The sequence below is a fragment of the Astatotilapia calliptera genome, chromosome 16 (genome assembly GCF_900246225.1).
Source record: "Astatotilapia calliptera chromosome 16, fAstCal1.2, whole genome shotgun sequence".
Lineage (NCBI taxonomy): Eukaryota > Metazoa > Chordata > Actinopteri > Cichliformes > Cichlidae > Astatotilapia > Astatotilapia calliptera.
Genome location: NC_039317.1, coordinates 17927342 through 17945690, shown reverse-complemented (window position 1 = coordinate 17945690; position 18349 = coordinate 17927342). Strand labels below are relative to the sequence as shown.

General features: G+C 38.8%; 1 protein-coding gene across 1 annotated transcript; it reads right to left on the bottom strand.

Annotated features, from left to right (window-relative positions):
- Positions 1–3764: 3764 nt before the first annotated feature.
- On the bottom strand, positions 3765–10495 carry slitrk5b (SLIT and NTRK-like family, member 5b). The gene is made up of 2 exons (XM_026145779.1): positions 10007–10495; positions 3765–9547 (listed from the first exon to the last, which is right to left on the bottom strand). The coding sequence occupies exon 2, from the start codon at positions 9490–9492 to the stop codon at positions 6892–6894; it is 2601 nt and encodes an 866-aa protein (XP_026001564.1). The 5' UTR covers positions 9493–9547; positions 10007–10495; the 3' UTR covers positions 3765–6891.
- Between the last annotated feature and the right edge of the window lie 7854 nt (positions 10496–18349).

The following is an 18349-nucleotide window of genomic DNA, read 5'->3' as shown; positions in this document are numbered from 1 at the left end:
CAGCTGACATATTTTCTGTTTTTCACTCTGAACAAAATATGGGTGTATGAGGTTTACAAATTATTGTATTATTTTCATTTAAATCTTAGCGTCCCAACACTTTTAGTTGTGACTTGTAGTGTCTATTCAGCTGCAGTGTTACTCAACAGGAACAGCAGCTCGTTGTACTTGACCACGGCAAAAATATTGGAATTTGAATGAAGATTAGCTCTTATATTGCCCTTGCTTATATTGCTTTGGGTTTGTGGCTCGGTTATAATGAAACAACATCAAACTATGTCAAAGATAACACCAAATAAATGGAAGATAAACCACAAAAGTCAGTTCATTACCCAGGCTACTTGTGCTGCACCTCTAAGCATAATGGTGAGATAAGAGGCCTTTGTACCAGCTGGTAATGTACCCAGCCTTCATACTGCAGATCAAGTCTCTTTTGAATTGTCCACAAAACCTTGACATTATGCATAATAAAAAAGAAAAATCCAGTGATGATTTAACAGTTCTGTTGCAAAAGAGAAGCATCTCAGTGGGAATTCATCATTTAAAGAGATTAAAATCTGAGCACAGCCTTGTGACACTAATTTTCTAATGTTTAGCTGTTATCACTTTATAAATCTGGTACAAAATGTTCCACTTGAAGGTTTGCATTAAGGGTTTAATTATGGATTGAATGTTAGCCTATTAGAAAGAATGCATAACTGGAGTAATATTACACACAGTTATTAAGTGCACTTTTTAATGTGATGTTTTTCTGTCCAAGGAGAAATATGCAAAAGGCATACGTTACGTGAGAGGCCTTAGTCTTTTCAACGTTAAAAATGTTTGATCTGATTCACTGTTACTCATCAAAACAAACTAAACAATCACACATTTAAAGGCAAGGGTGAGCTACTTCCCCCAGCTGTCTATTTGACTCGATGGCATGGTCAGGAAGGAGAAGAGGGAAATATGCAGCAGTGAAGAAGTACATCTGCATTTAAATTCAGAGTGCCACAGTACATGGACAATCTATAATAGTCCACTCACGCATCATAGAGCTCCATTGAGCAGTTTCACAGCCAAGTCAGATTTATCTTGACATTTTAAATTTTGGAAGTGTGACACATCTAGAAGAGACTGTATAAAATAATCATAAATATGATTACAAACCGCTTTAGCTGAGAGAATGTGTGTTTTCCATTTAAAGCAGACCAGACTGTAAATAAAATGCATAATCTTGCCCTACAGTTTTGTTTGAATGGCTTCTGTAGAAGCAAGTGTCTGATCTTAAGAACATTACCATTGTTCAGACACGGATGCTTTTTCACTGTGAGGTTTATGTCTCTCCTTCTCCTCAACTGAAGGAGGATACACGAACAGGGCCCTTTCAGGTCACATCTTTTTCAAATCACTGGGAGACGTTCTTGTAGTGGCTCATGCTGGTGTGCTGCATTTAAATAAATGTATCACGAAACCAACAAACAAAAAGAAGATGTTTCAGTATAGTGACATACTTCATTACATAATAAGGGATATTCTCAATGGCTTGTGTGTTGTTGCTATAAATTACAGGTCAACAAGCATGCCATTCTCTTATAGCAATTACAGCAGCACTTCAGGCCAAGATATAGAGGAGGACATGCCCTTGATGCAATGAAGAGCCAAGAGGAGAAGGGGCTGGAAAAAAAGAAGTGGTTGAATATCGGGGCACAGACAGAGGTTAATGTGAGATGAGCCACTCTGCAGGCAGCAGAAGTATGCAGTATGCTTGGGATTGAAGGAGAAAAACACGATAGTCAGAGGAACCCACATTTAAAAAGTGCATTAATTTTAATTTGTTTTGTTTTGGCAGGAAATCTCAGAGAATTATATTATGCATACAGCCAGCAAGTCTGGCATTGTTAGAATTCAAGAGCTATGAAAACCTCCTAAAAACATAAATTCACTGTTTTCACAGGACCGGATTTTAGCTCGCCCATTGCCAAAGCTTTTCTCTTCTCTTGATGTAAAATATCACTCTTCTGTTTAGTGTGAATACTATTAATGGGAGGATGAGGGAGGATTTTGTCACTTTTCTTAGGTTGGCAGTTGTAAGCCTGGATAAACCCTCATAAATATTAGCCTGTCTCAGACATACTGTTTCCAGTTGTTGCAAATATACTTGCAATACCAAGCAAAATCTGGGCTTGTAAATATCACCTTATCCCACCAACAGCATGCCATTTCTTTAGAAGTCAGTCTAAAACGGACATTACCCTGGCATACATTATTAAACAGCACATTGGACATAGATAAATGGCAGTTTATGTTCGAGAAGGAATACATCAATTATTTCTAAAGACCTTTAGTTCGGTGGTGAGTTGTGTGAAGCTTTTTTTTCTAGACAAAAATGCTGAAAGATGAAAAGAGAGGAAAAAGGTATTGCCACGTTGGTAGGCTAAAGTCCTTGAGGCAAGCATGAATACACTCTGAGTCAATAATTTATGCGCCTAGACACACACATTCCAATCCACGCACAGACATACAAAGTGTGTGTTAGAGAGAAAAGGAGCATTGCTGCAAATAAGACTGAAAAATCTTCTGGGACAGAAACACAGAATGAGAGCAACAACTGAAAACCACACAAAAGGTGAGAGATTCAAATCTTCACCATCAAAGAAAAAGGAGCTCTGAATCAGTTTCCTATCAAGTTTGCTTCCCTGATGGAAGATAGCAAAGGTTTTTCCTTTGGTGAATGCTTACAGTCATATGCTGCCTTCACAGTGCCTGACACATCTCTTCAAGCTTACATAATGTAGATCTGCCCTAATTTCCCCCTGCCTCACAAAAACTGGAGTCTTCAAGCAGCTAAGAAACATAACACCATCAGTCTGACAAATGGCGTCAGTCAAACGCTGATCTGTTGTTACTCGTCTTATTAGAACTGACAGTTTTCAGTCACATTTTTTGTCTGTCAGTTATGGTTAAATATAATGCAGCAGCACATGTATCCTACAAATCACCTTTTGTCTATATGCACAAAGGTGTGCAATTTAGAGATGTGCGCAAGACACAATTCACTTAAATCTCAACTCTTTGAGTTACAAATGTGTTCAACTCTGTGCTGACATTGTACCTCTTGCTCTAGATTGTTTTTCTGTGTCAGGTAATTGGATGTTTCCATGGATACTGGGCTTCCAGAAAGCTATTTCTGCAAAGTGTATAGTTTCTCTGCTAGTATAGGGATGCAGATGTGTTCATATTGCAGTTACTGTAAGAATTTCTTTTTTTTTAGCATTAAACACAACGGCGGCAACACAACAAATACATTTTTTGCTGCTGCGAGAAGCTCAGTGTCAAACATTTTGTAGTCAAACATGTACAAGAAACTCTAGTTTTGCAATAGCACCAAAGGCTTATTTTGGCACTGCTATTTGTGCAGCTGTCATAATCCTTTGGGGCATCTGATAAGCATTTATAGATGGCATAATTGATCATTTAAGCAGTTAGTTTAAATAGCTTTGAATGTGACTGAGTAATCCTAAGGCATTGTGAAGTAATAAATATTCCATCTTGGTGTTGATTATATAACATAGCCTTCTCGTTATTTCCAATTTGTCCGAATGAAACTATGACACCTCTTGATCGAGACATTTGAATTAGATATAACAATTTTAGCAAGAAGAGAAAAAAAGGAAAAAAAAACTGCCAATAGCTTTGCGCAACACTTTCTCTCCTCTGTGTGCACTATGACATTTGCTGCAAAGAACATGGTTTAAAGGGTGAAGGGAAAACAAACACGAGTGTATCAAATGAATGCATATGTTTTATTCATTAGCTAGCAACTAAAGAAACAGCACATTGTAGATATATTTACCCCACATATTCCTAGTTGTACTGTGTTTTTGCAAGAAGAGACCAGGTTTTTGCTTTTCAAAAAAAGATGCAAGTTTGCATGAAAAGGCTGATGAAGTGTTCTATTTACAAATCAAAGGTTTACACAGGAAATCACTGTTTCATAAGAAAAACAAACACAATCGAATAAGACACTGACTTCACCGTGTCTTCTTTGCGAACTGAACATTTGCACATATACACAGGACAGTCACATTTCAATTTAACACAATTTTGGATGATCAATATTTGTAGTCTTACATGTGACAAAAAAATCTGCATTTGGTCAAGGATTACAAAAATCTGAACAAGAGAAAACAGATTACAAATTTCTGTTATATACAGCAGATCCTGTTGTTCGATTATGCAGTTTCTTTTTTGCAAGATTCTGTAAAAAAATAAATAAACCAAAAATATATATATAAATAAAATAAAGTATGGAATCTCCCACACAATACATTTTCCTTTTAATACTGGATTATCCACTCTTTTGTCGCATTAGTTTGGGATGTAAAAACTGACACGTGTAAAAAAAAAAGTTGAAACACAATCAATTAAATGCCAGCCACTGTTCACAACACAAACATTTTTTGTGGATCAGTCTGTGCATGTCTGCAGTTTTACATTGTTTTCAACACTGACTCACAGCAATGTAGTCTTTAAAAACAAACCTGCTGTGTAGGTACATGCTTTTTTATTTTCTGTGCAGACTTCAGTTCATTTGTTCTGCTGAATTTCTAAAGCACAGAGACAGGTCAGGTGACAAAAGAATCACAAAATGACTGAACACGTGAAAGGCAACAAACCCAGACTGTAAACAGCATGGTAAACAGCATGACTAATACTGCAGTGTAATATTTGGTGACATGCAGACCAGGTCCAGAAACACCATGTCCTGTAATTAGCTGAATTAAAATGACAGGTTCAGTGCATAATACTGCATATGATGTGAATTTGCTGCATGTTTGCAGGGAAAGTCACATTTCTAGGCATTCGCTATTGACCCAGAAACTGGTTAGGTGGCGTTATGCCTACATGATGTGTTTAGCTTCCTTTAGAGCATTCAAAATTTTATGCATTTTATCCATTCAATCGCTGCATTCATTTGTTGTGATTTTCAGTCTAATAATGCTAAAGCACTTGCAGATTTTTACACAGTTGTTACACTAACCATCAATCCCTCCCTAAGAAAGAGACAAGCAGAGACTGCTAATTGCAGAAAAACTGTCTAATTTCTTGCGACCCCGAACCGAACAAATGAGACAAACAATGCCAAGCAAATCCACTCAGTATTCCCCTAAAAACACATGTAATTAAAAATATATTACTTTTGCGAATAAATGAATTATCCAAAATGTGGCACAAAAGTACCTCTGAATATTCATGTGTGCTGAATTCCAAATGAGGAGTTATGGGATGTGATAGTATTATTAAATTTTGTGTTTATGGATGCTTTTGGTGACGGAGGGGTGAGCAGTGGGCAGGTTTGCAGAGATTGTCTAAGGATAATCCATATCTATGCATAGTGCAGTGCAAGAGTTTTTGACAGATGTAATCTTTATGTATGAAATTATTAAATCTATTTCTATGGCTATATGCACACTACTACATTGTGCATTTCAGAAAGTGACATCATTTTTGACCTGTAAAAGTCATAGTGCATTCTTTTTTTATATAAAATAAAACATAATAAACCAAATAACTGACAAAAAGCTCAATAACCGTATTTGTTTGCATAAGAATTTGAAGTTACTCAAATGTTTATAATGTATGAGCCTAAGGCCAAAACACTGAAAAATCTGAACTGAGTTTCAGATAGAATACTTTGCAGATATATCTCATTGTATTGTAAATTCACTCAAATGTGTTGTAACTGGGATACTACAGTAGACACATTCTGACAATTACAGTAAAGAGTTATTATAGGTTCAATATTTCACAGGACTGTGTTTTGATGTAAACTATATGTTATTCTTTGTGGACTGCTTTGGTAGTGGTACACGTACGTAACAGATGAAGGTGTAAGCGTGTGTTTATGTAAAATGCCAGACACACTGTTTGCACACATTTGTAACACATGACAAACATTGGCAGTTAAAGCTCATTTTCTTTCCTTTACAATACACCTGAATACAGTTATGAGTATAATGTTTTAGTTACAACATTTTTGAGCACAATTACAATGCATTAAATTTAACTCCAGCCCAACATGCTTTCATGATCATAATCACTTAGTGCTGTCAGGCTGGAGATAGGTAGTCTTTGAGGGATTTCACTGTACTGGTTCAGTTCAATACATTTGTAGGATATGAATTATTGTGATTATTCTCTTTAGAACCTCCCAACAAGTGAGCTGCGATTTATGAGTCTCATAATCTGTGGTTTGAAACATTACTTTAGAATTTATTCCATGATCTAATGCATTAAATATTATCACCTCCGAGCTGTGACTCCTCGAGGACTGCATAGCTAAATGGGTCTGGCTCAGTGCTTAAGTGACTTTTGTCTACCTAAAAGGTCAACTTCATGGCTATAAATCTATTTGCAGGACAAATTTGTTTTAGTCCTATGCACGTGTTTCATTTTGAATAAATTTGAAAAGGCAGAACTGGCAGCAATACATGTATCTGTGACAAAAAACCTGGTTTATTTTGGGACAAGTACATGTCGTCTGCACGGTTCATTAGCACTCATAAAATGAAGCTAATTTGGGAGTTAAAGCTCAGTCTCACATTGTTGTCAATGATACAGCTCCAGGATAGAGATGAGTCATATGAGCCCTGAATCTGTGCTTTCTTCTTTATATTTTTAAAATTAAACCAAACTGTTAAACAAAACAGGGATAAAGTGTTAAGTGATCATTTAAAATGAAGCGTGTTGTCTTTTCTTGCTCACTTCTGTTAGGCATGACTCCGAGAAGTGCACGCTGTAACTCCCAATGCACTGTACTAAAGTTGAGAAAATAATTATGCCTATTTTTTAGGACATGTTACGACTCCTGATTAAAATAGATACATCACAGAAATCCGTCCAAGTCTCTTAAAACTGTGTGAATGTAGTTCGTTTTTCAAGAACCTCCAGGTAATCTGGGTCAATGTGAAGCTTTGCTTTCAGTTCCCAGTACTCACTCCTGTTCGGCTCCACATAAACAGTACTTGGCGAAGTACAATACAGTATTGTCTGTTGTATTCTTTCAGGGGGAACATACTGATGCCTCGCATCAAAGTCTGTGGCATACTGATTTGATGAATGTGCTGTATGTCTGCATGGCAATGTATTGCTGTAGCGTGCGTGCTTGTCAGGCTCAAGCACATCCCTGTAGAAGCACGGGTCATTTTGGTGAGGGGTGGAGGGCTTGTTAAGAGGCTCTGGAGTGGTGGCACTGTATTCTGAGCTTATTACATTACTGGCTGGCTCTTCATCCGAGTTACCCAGAAAAGCGCCACTCAACTCATCAAAGTCTCTAAATCCGTCCGCTGATTTATTGTCTGCTGGGGTGTGAGCAGTGGTTCTGCATGAAGATTCTGTAGGAGGTGGGATGTACTCGTACACATGTCCGCTGGAGGTCCTGACTTTGGGGATGGATCCTTTTTTGTAAAGGCCATATTCCATGTTGAGAGAGCTAATGCAAGCATTCATTGAGTTATTCTGCTCATTTTGACTCTTTTGACGTCTCTTTTTCATTGCCACAAACAGCCCTGCAGCCACAAACACAGACATAATGAACATGAGGAGAAGGGCAAGAATCATCACAGATAAAGGAATGGTGCTGTACTGAGTGTCAGAGTCCAAGGATGTTTCTATGGTGATAGTGCTTCCAGGAAAAGATTCTTCAGACGGTGGAATCATGGAGGCAAGTATATCAGAGTTATTAGGGCAGAAATTAGTCGTCTTAATGTATCTCATATCCTCTCCAGCTAGTTTCTTAGGAGATCCACAGATGACATTGTTTACAACTGTGCCCGTGCTGAGCTGCTCCAGCCACATCTTCAACTCCAGTATGCTACATGAGCAATCCCAGGGATTCTCAAACAAATCAACTTGTACCAGTGCTGTAAGCTGATCTAGCACACCCCTGACTGGCAGATATCGAAGATGGTTGTTGCGAAGATTTAGTCTGGCTAACGTCAGGCCAGTAAACGTTCCCTCTGGTAAAGTTTTCAGTAGGTTATTGTTTAGAAATAAAAGCTGAAGCTTAGGTACATGCTGAAAGGTGTCAGATGTAACCTCTTTAATTACATTATATTCTAAATACAAGAACTGCAGGCTATCTAATCCATAAAATATATCAGCTGGAAGATGATCTATTAAATTACCATTAAGGTATAGTCTTCTAAGATTTGCCAAATCAGCAAAAGCTCTGTCATGTACTTGGGCTATTCGATTGTTACCAAGATGAAGCAAGTCTAATCCAGTTGCATCAATAAAGTCTGATCTGCGAACCACAGTGATGTAATTCCCAGTGTAATACATCTTTTTGGGATTGTAAGGTTTGGGATTTAAGTCGGAGATCTGCTCGATCTTTCGCTCCTGACAGTTCACGTTCAGGCCAAGGTCTGAAATTTGAAGATTGCACGTGCAGGCTGTTGGGCAATCTAAAGGCACAGGGGATTTGGTCTGATATGAAATAATTTGGCCATAATTTTGTGGTTTATTGGACGAAATGCGAGCTGTGGGTCTTGATTTTAATTTGGCTGACTGTCGAGGTCCCTTAGTGGGTCTTGATGAGGACCGTGCGAACCCAGATGAAGCGAAGGAGGCTGTAAGAGCTGGTGTGGTTCTATAGTATGCATCGGTGCTCAAATGCGGCAGGGGTGGCATCTCATATTCAGCAATGGCTCTCCTCGGGCACAACTCTTGTTTTGAAACTTCATCAAGGTCTCTCCCGTGAAGCCGAAAAGGGAACTCACAGACAACATCCCCAACTAAAGCTGTGTATGATATGCTCTCGAGCCAGGTTTTAAGAGCAATCAACTCACAGGAACAGTTCCACGGATTCTCCTCTAGCTGCAACTCCACAACACTGTTCATGTGCTCCAGCAGACCTGTGTAGGGAAGTACTTTGAGCTGATTTCCCCTTAAGTCTAAGTGGGTCAATGGTACATGCGTGAAAATGTTTACGGGCAGGGCAGATATTAAATTGTCATTTAGAATCAGGACCTCCAAATGTCGAAGTCTGCTGAAGGCATTTGACACAATATGAGTGATATAATTATAATCAAGTTGTAGATATTCCAGACTATCAAGGCCAAAGAAAAACTCTTCCTTCAAGGCATCAATTTTGTTATTGTTGAGATGTAATCGTTTTAATTCCTGCAGTCCATTAAAAGCTCCTGCTTCAAGATCAGATATTTCATTATTTCCCAGATGTAATATTGTAAGTCCTTTGTACTCAGCGAAATCATTGGTGGATAGCTTTTTCAAAAGATTTCCAGTAAGCAGCAGATGATACTGGGAGAAGTACACTGGGCTTATGTCTGAGAGACTTTCAATTCCTCTGTTTTCACAGCTCACTGTAAGCACCCCTTCTCTCTCCTCACAGGCACATAGTCCTTGACATATTTCTCCATAATGGCTCAACATCTCAACAGTGCACACTGACGTTGCACTCAGCAAAACATATGGAATCCAAAGATGCATTTTCCTGCAAATGACGGCCAAGCTCACAGTCCTGCTAAGGTATCCTCAATGTCATCTAGAAATAAAAGACAGGATGATGTAAAACAGGCGGGCTGCGATGAAAGCAACTTCTAAACAAGAGAGCTCTAGTCGGCATGAGTCAAAGCTTTGATTGCTGTTACCCAGAGGTAACTTCTGTCTTTGTGCCTGCTGATTTAAAACGGCTAAAGAAAAAAAGAAAAAGAAAAGAGGAAAAAAAGAAGGAAAGAAAGAAACTCCTTCAAGCTATGTCAAACAACAAAAAAGCAAGGTCAAAGGAAGACATAAGCACAAACAATAGTCTAAATCCACTGCGAGGGGGGAACCCATATCATACTTGCTTGTTAAGACCTGAAGTGCTGTTAAATAGGCTGCCGATTTAAATGCAAAGCTTTGCAAATTACAGAAGATTAGCAGAAATTCTGTATGACAGCGCCTTGCCTGAGATAAGATAGCCTTCATAATTTCTGTGTAACTCTTGGTAGGAAATACATACCTCGCGCACATTGATGAAGATGTAGGCTCGCTGGGTATTTCGGCGCGTCTTTTATTTTTAATCCGTCAAAACGAAATAGGAAACGGGCGCTATTGTACGCGAGCACGTTCGTCGTCACTAATGCGGGATGAAAGAAACGCTGATCAACCATAACTGTCAAATGATTTTTTTTCCCGACCCACGCTGTTCCTGTAGACACAGCTATGCTTGGTCACAAAGTTGCTTATTCTCTCTCTCCCCCTCCCTCTCTCTCTCCCTCCGTGGACGCTCAGGCACACGCGCACTGAGTCGCACTCGGTGGTCGGGAGGATGTCAAGTCATTTCATGCACAAGGAATCAGCTCACTGGAGCATTATACCGAGATACAGCCCCCAAAAGATGTTGACCTAAAAGATGTTCCAAAGAAAAAAAATAAAGAAAAAAATCTAAATATATAAAACAAACGATGTCACCGCGCTAGGCGTGGCCCCGTGTTCAAACCGTTTTTTTGTTATTCATGCTCAGAACAAAACCCTCACCGGGATGCCAAGTTACATCAGCTTTTCATAATCTGTCAATCCCATAATGGCAGGTGGCTTTCCAAAAACACTGTGTTAGTTTTCCCTCTGACGTCCCAGCTGCTATATTTGGACATCACACCCGGAGACGCGGTTGATGAAGACACAGGGTGCCTTGCAAAGTGCTCGACTGATCAGCTTTCTGTCCATATCACTTCTGTCAGTGAGAGGTACGGGGCTGTTAGATTTTTATGCTTTAAAATATTTTGGCAAAATTCAGGTCACAGCATGAATGAACTATCACAGTAATCCCATTTCAGCTCTTTGAAACACCAATGAAGTGCTTATGTGATCTGTGCAGAGCAGTCTTAATAAAAACCATGCCATTGGCCATCACTGCATGAACACACTGGGACTTTGCCACTTTGGGGATATGTAACTATGATCCCACACCTGCCAGTAGAGAGCTTGAAAATTAAAAAATATATCATTATTCTTAAATTATTCTTAAATTTGATGTGATACTTACTCTGTTTGGTGAAAGCTGAATGGCAAACTATGAGTCACACAGAGCATGAGTCATTGTCCTCACTGACTGTGTTTTCACCTAGCTTTAATGAAAACCAAACAGTTCTGGAATGAGTTCTCACACCGCTATAATTAAGAGTGAATTATTCATTTCTCTCATTTTAATTTATCAGATGTAGCATCTGAACTGGTGGCACATGGTGCGTGCAAAATTTCATGTTAGTTTAGAGATAATGCACAGGATAAAGAAAAAGACCTGTCATGGCCTTCTCAACCTGATGCAGTGCCATTCATGTGGAAACATGTCAACTATCATTGCATACTGCTGTATCCTCATGGAGCTATATCCATCATCCTCCCCACTTGGCTCTTGCTCACATGGGAGGAGAGCAGGCACATCAGGGACAGTGCCTGTGGCTCATATTAAAGAGTATGAAGGCTGCATTCAGTGTTCGTGCAATTCATTTGTGCGTCTGTTTCCTCTGCCTTCAGAGGTTTTCTCCTTATCCGAGGCTAGGCCCTCAGCATTAGCTAAACCCCATCATTATACCACTATTTCTGAATAAATTAGCATTTATGTTAATTGATGTATTGTGCAGCTGACTTACATCATATTACACTAAAAAAAAGCCATATATTCAATATACTTTCAAATGAATGTGACTTTGTGTATTTGCATTTTGTTTATGTTCACGCATATGTTTACACTCCTTGCACTATGATAATTAATTTCTGTCCATGGTCACAATGTGTAGAGGGAGCACGAGGCACACACACCACATGATATGAGGCTCATTTAATATCTCTCCAAGTCTTCCATGACACTGAACATAATCTTCACCAACTGGGAGCAGAAAACAGTGTTCTCCCCTTGCACCCTCTCCCCCTCCAAACACACACGCACACACACAGGCACACACACAGGCACACACACAGGCACACACATGCACATACACAGAGAATCAGCATTACAAATAACTGGAAGAAAAGGATGATGACTAACAATGTGTATGTGCTCCAAGGTCAGAAATACACAAACAGAGTTGGCGCCGTGCCACAGAGCATGATGGGTAGTGCTTCTGATGTATGTTCCTTACAGATGGAGCACCATACTTTGTCATCTGTGTCCAGCTGGAGCATACAAGAACATTCGGTATCCCAGTGAAATGTTCTGCCTTTGTCTGACAGAAGCGTTTCTGTCAGGACTCTGACAGGCCTTTGTTACAACAGAAGGGACGTTACATTACAAACAGCTAAACAACACTGACTTTTTTTCAGGATTGTTATGCAAGTATAGCAGATCAAGGCAAACAAGTTCAAACTGAGCATCAGAATAGGGAAAGAAAGTGATTTAAGTGACTTTGAAATTAGCATGATTTTTGGATCCAGATGGGCTGGTTTGAGCATTTCAGAAACTGCTGATCTACTGTACTGGGATTTTCCATGTTGAGGGTTTACAGAGAAAGGTTCGCAAAATGAAAAATTTCAAGTGGGAAGCAGTTCTCTGATCAAAAAGTCCTTGTTTTTTTTTTGTGTGTGTGTTTTTTTTTTAAAATTTGGCAATAAGAGATTGAGTGGACTGCTTTGAACTGATCGGAGGGCAACAGTAAGTTATGCAGAAGAGCAATACAACAGTGTAACAGATGGGTTACAGTAGCAGTCCACTCTTGTCAGCTAAGAACCCAAAACCTTAAATCTTATCAGACTCATTTCTTGAGCACGACAATGATCTCAGTCCAAAACAGCACCTTTGAGATGTGCTGAAACAGGAGATTGGGATCATGGATGTGCAGCTGAAAAATCTGCAGCAACTGATTCATGCTATCATGTCAACTTGGACAAAATGAGGAATATTTCCAGCACCTTGTTCAACTATGTCAGAAAGAATTAAAGCAGTTCTGAGGGCAAATTGAGGTCCAATAAGTATTAAAAATGTGAATTACAGATTTTAGAGTTCCTTTAAAATTCTCAAGTAGCCAGGCTCCAGACTGTTCTAACTTCTTACCAAACACGTTTCTGCTAGTACCCTTCAATAACAGGCTCAGAGTCTGCCGATAGTCCCATGTACGAGACTGAAAACTGGGGGGACAGAGCTTTTTATTCTGTTGCACTAAGACTCTGGAATAATGTTCCACTTCTGTTATGTTCAGCTGACTTTGCTGACTAAAAAAAAAAGTTAAAAACTTTTTTGGTTAGCTAGGCTTTTTTAAAATATGTTTACTGACTTTAATTAATTCTTTATATTAACTTGTTTTTGTATAGTATGGATGACTTGATTATATTTATTTATTTTACTTTATTTTGTGTCTCCATTTGTGTCCGCTTGTCTGTGAAAGGTTCCTTATAAATAAATATTAGTTACTTACCTAAAGAAGCAGCCAATGAGTGTAAGTTGGATAGCAATAGCGTATTCCACTTGTAAATTTAAATGAAATTAGGGAGAAATAAGGTTAACAATAATGATATTCTTGAGAACCTGTGAAGTAATTATAGTGTAGTATACCTTTCCCAGGCATGCTGTGCCAGCAGGGATATAGAATGCAACAAAAAGGGCTTGTTAGTTATTTATGGAGTAAAGCAATATACTTACAGGAGACCTGACATGTTAATCACTTGCAACTCCACAAGCAATTTAGTCAATGAGGATAGGGACAAATTACCTATACGGCTGTTCAGGTTGGAGGGCTTGCTGGGAAAGAGCTGGACAAATGGAACTTTGAGAGGCCACCTTAAACACTTCACGAGAAAATTCAGACTTCAAGATGATGATGTCGCAAACAGCCTGACATGCTGCATCACCAAGTAGATAATGAACTAAATGATCAACTAAATGACAGAGACAATGGGAGTAATAATTAGTACAGGAGGAAGACAGACTAAGGACAGATTGGAGCAGAAAATGTGAGCGTGTTTGTAGGGGCATGAAAAAACATCTCTGGCTACAAGCACTCTTAACAACAGGCAGTCTGTGTACATGCCTCCGAGGGTATCTCTGATCTCTCTTGAGGAGGTGGGGTGGGGGTGGGCTGAGAATGTTGGCCACATTATCAGCCATCATGGATGACACCTCTCACCTTCTACATGGTTCCCAAGGCACCCAGGGCAGCTGCGTATGTGGCAGGCAGCTCCATTTATAAAAGGCATACTACACCACATTTTTCATCCCCACTGTTCTAAACAATTTACATAATTACCGCATTTGCTCTAATGATCTAATGATCTTTTTATTACCATCCACGATATCCGCTCTAATGTACTATATCCTTAGATTTACTTTATTGACTGTTTTGTTTTAGCACACATCCATCATATGATGTTTATAAAAATTGAAATTGTAAAAATCTTAATGATGGTTTTTCTTTTTATCTTTTCATTTTTCATCTACCGCATATTCTACTCCTTCTTTTATTTCATCGCATTTGTTTTTTCTGGACTCACTCTATGTTTTTTAAAGTCAAAATATGTCAGCAGTTGCATCTAACCTTTTTGCATCAATGGTCTGTTGGTAGCTGAATATTGATTCTAAATAAGTATACCCATTTAAGCCCTCAGTGGGGCTCATCACTGAGTTTAAGGCCCCACTGATGAAATCATAGGGGGAAAGAAAGAATAAGCTGCAGCTTGGAAATGCTCCAGTGACTATCCACGAATATCAGCATAGATACTGCTGATCATGACTAGAAACAAAATCAGGACCAAAATATTATTATTTTTTTCTTTTCTAGCTGCTATAGCCCCACCTCTTGGTCAAATTTGAGAAGTGCAGTTGAAATAATAAGAGGCGGCATATAAATAGCTCAACAAACCATGGATCTTTCCTGCTGATTAATGACACTGCAATTCATACACATCCATATATGTTAGCAGAATCATGCAGTGACACAGCCTCGTTTATTACCCTCCCAGTTCTCTAAAATGCGCTAACGTCATTGCTGTTATTGCATTCTCATAATCTAGCTCTACAATTGATAGTTGACTAGGGAAAAAACAAACAAACAAACATACAAAAAAAAAAACCCATCAAAGGAAATATTCAACTATGTCCAAAAGCATCATCTAACAAATGCGATGAGTGTGAAGTCAGTACCATATGATTTCCATCCTTTTTTTCATATTCATCAAACTGTTCAGAGCACCACTCTGCTCTCTCTGTGTGGGGGACAGTGTCATCCTTGAACAGAGCATATACACCAGGGTAGGAATATTTCTTCACAGGATAAAGGACTCAGCTTTGTATTGATTTGCGGTGACCCTTGTGTCTGAAGCAGTGGGTCATAAAGTTTTAAGGAACCAACGTATGACTGGGAGCCTCACAGGCAACAATGCACACATCAAGTGCTTTTAGTTTGTGCATGTCGTGTGTTTGTTATTTTTATACTGGTTCATAGTTCATTTCATAACATTTGCAACATCAGCTACAGAAAAGACACATCAGTGCAGAGGGGTTCATCCCGTGCTGCTGTGTAATGATTATGTATGAGAATGGTATGAAATGCAGATTACTGTAATGTAAAGAAGTATGCTGTTTCACTCTTACTGTGCATGATAATATGTTACCAAGTGCCACCTTTAAGGGGTTAAGTGGATCCAAGTTGAAATACCCAAAACAGCATAACAAAACCATGAAATCCCCTGAGTGTTGTTCAAGAGCTCGGATTTGACCTTTTATTTGTCACTTGTGTCCTTGTCTGAAGTAATGTCAGGCTCAATGGGAGCAATTGAGATCAAACAGATAATTAATTTTACTGTCTTGGTTCAGAAGAGAAAAGCTATAATATCCCTCATTACACTGTTTAATTTATAGGAACAATTTTAAGATTTTAGGATTTTTGTGTTAATTGTGTCCAACCAGCTATTTTATTTTTCTTGATTTGTTACATTTTGATTTCTGCTTCTTGCTTGCAACCATGCTCTTACTCCCATCAAATATTGCTCTTCATTTGAGTGTTTATGTTATCATACTATGAGAGATAATCCTCAATCCATCTAAACCGATCAATCTAAAACCAGCTGTAGTTTTATGAAAAGCCTCAAGGTGTCACTGTTGGCTTAGGAAAGAACTGTTTCGCGCTTCCTTTGTTGTTCTTTGCTATAAACATTAAATATGTGTGACACCAATGATAAAACAAGTTTTGATGAATATGAAAGACAACGGCAATATCAAAATTAATTGAGTGCAGACGGAGGGAGCTCAGAAACTGCCATGGCATTAAATGTCTAAATGCATGTCTTGATATTTTGATTTGCTTTTTAGAGTGATGGTTACTGACTGATCAATAAGAGCACAATGCAGTTAGCGTTTGCAGTGATTCCTTCCTTTCAATCTGACAGATATTAGCAGCAAAGCTTGTGGAAATACTCTTAATTTGATTTTCATTTTTTAAAAATAACTTCATGCATTTCATTTAATTTCAGTCTGCCACACATATTTTGAAGTAAGGCATGGCGAAAGATAATTTGACTGTGCAGGAAAAAAAAAAACATGACTCACACTAATTAGCATTTAGGAATTTTGGAAACACTATGACAAGAAGCATAAAATAATGTTGCCTCACTTGACTGAAAAATAACATCCAAAACAAACACTTAAAAAATCCTCTGTTTGTGGAAATGAAAAAGCTGCCTTGCAGCAAAGCTATTCACTGTCTTCACAACTCCTGCTGGGAGCTGATGGGAGCAAGATAAAGTCTTGACATGTTCACTAAGGTCAATTGCTGTGTGGTGTCTGTATGTACGCAGATACCAGGAAGGCTTCCTACCCACGTCTTAATTAAATACTACATTCACCTTATCTCGGTTGCTCATGCTGACAAGACTGCTGTAAACCAAAGACAACTCTTCTTCAGCTGACAGATCAAATGCTAATGAATAAACAAACAAGCAGAAAGCACCACGTTAGTCTAGAATGAACAACTGTTCTGTAAGTCACAGAAGCCTGCAAAAGCCAATCTGCTAATCTGATGCAGAAATATCACTGTGGGGCTTTATCTATGACTTGGACGACTCAAGAGCTGAGGTAATTACTTTGGCCAGAGAGGTCATTGTGGTACAAAATGGCAAAGTGTGAAGAGTTAGACTCAGACATTTAACCAAGCTAGAGTAAGGACACTGCATGAAACTGCAAATGAGGGAAACAAGATGTCACCTTTGTGATTGCGTTAAATCAGTCAGTGAAGGAGTGAAAAGAGACATCATTGTGTCGAACAATTACCGTCAAGTAGTAGTGTGACAATCAAAATTTACCAGTTTCATCATTTGCTTTTTCTTTTTCTTTTCTTTTTGTTCAGTGATTATTTTAAAATTAAATCCCAGCTAACAGGGAGCTACGTTGATTGTGGAGTGTTGACACTTTGCCTACTTTCCCCCCACAGAAACAGGTTGTTACAGAATTCCCTAAAGAGAAGAGACAAACAGTGGATTGTAAAAGTGTGGCAGCGGGGTACTTGAGCTTTATTTAGCTATGTGCCTTTAATTCACATGGGGATTGGGTGCAGTGTCGATTGTTCCTAACCACGGCATTAAAAAGATGGCGGTCTCTATGATGTTGCCACGGTAACACACATTGTGCCTTTAATGACAGCTTCTGCTCACATCTTTTGCGTGATCATTTGCAGTCATGATAGCATCCAACTTGTACTGCACTGTATTAAATAAGTTATGGGGTTGCATGTCTTTCACTCATTTTTGCATTCATTTAGCGATGGGAAAGATTGTGTGGCGTTCATTTGTTTACACATGATAATTACCTCACAGCATGTGTTTGCATGCATGCTGTCTAATAGTGCATTGCTGTATATTTAAGACTGTGAGCATGCGTTTGCATGCATGTATCAACATGTGTTGCTGTTCCTTGGTGTGATGTCCCATGTTCCGCACCAACGATGATCATTCAGTTGACCATCACCTCTCTTGCTCCCATGCGGATTTAGCAATAAAACAGGGAAGAGCACTGGCTGAGACGACACGAACTGCATGAGTATTTCTATCACGTTTATCAGACCATCCACCATCCAAACAGTTATAGAGCTGCTTTCATTTTCAGCTCATATTTGTATCGCCTTAGGCAGTAACCCAGAGTAATACCTAGTGGCAGATAGGACCCAGACATTTGTACATCACTGACGTATTAATGTCTCTACTCAATTAAAGTGAGAAAGTGTGTTTGTGGAATGTTACTCTGCTTAATAGCCCAGGTTTCTTGCTGCCATTAATAATCAATATTTCATCTGGATATACGTGGAAATAGGAACATGTGCCGGTATATTCATTTTTCCTGATTTCTCTGTGTGACACTCTGTGCATACATAATTGCAAATTC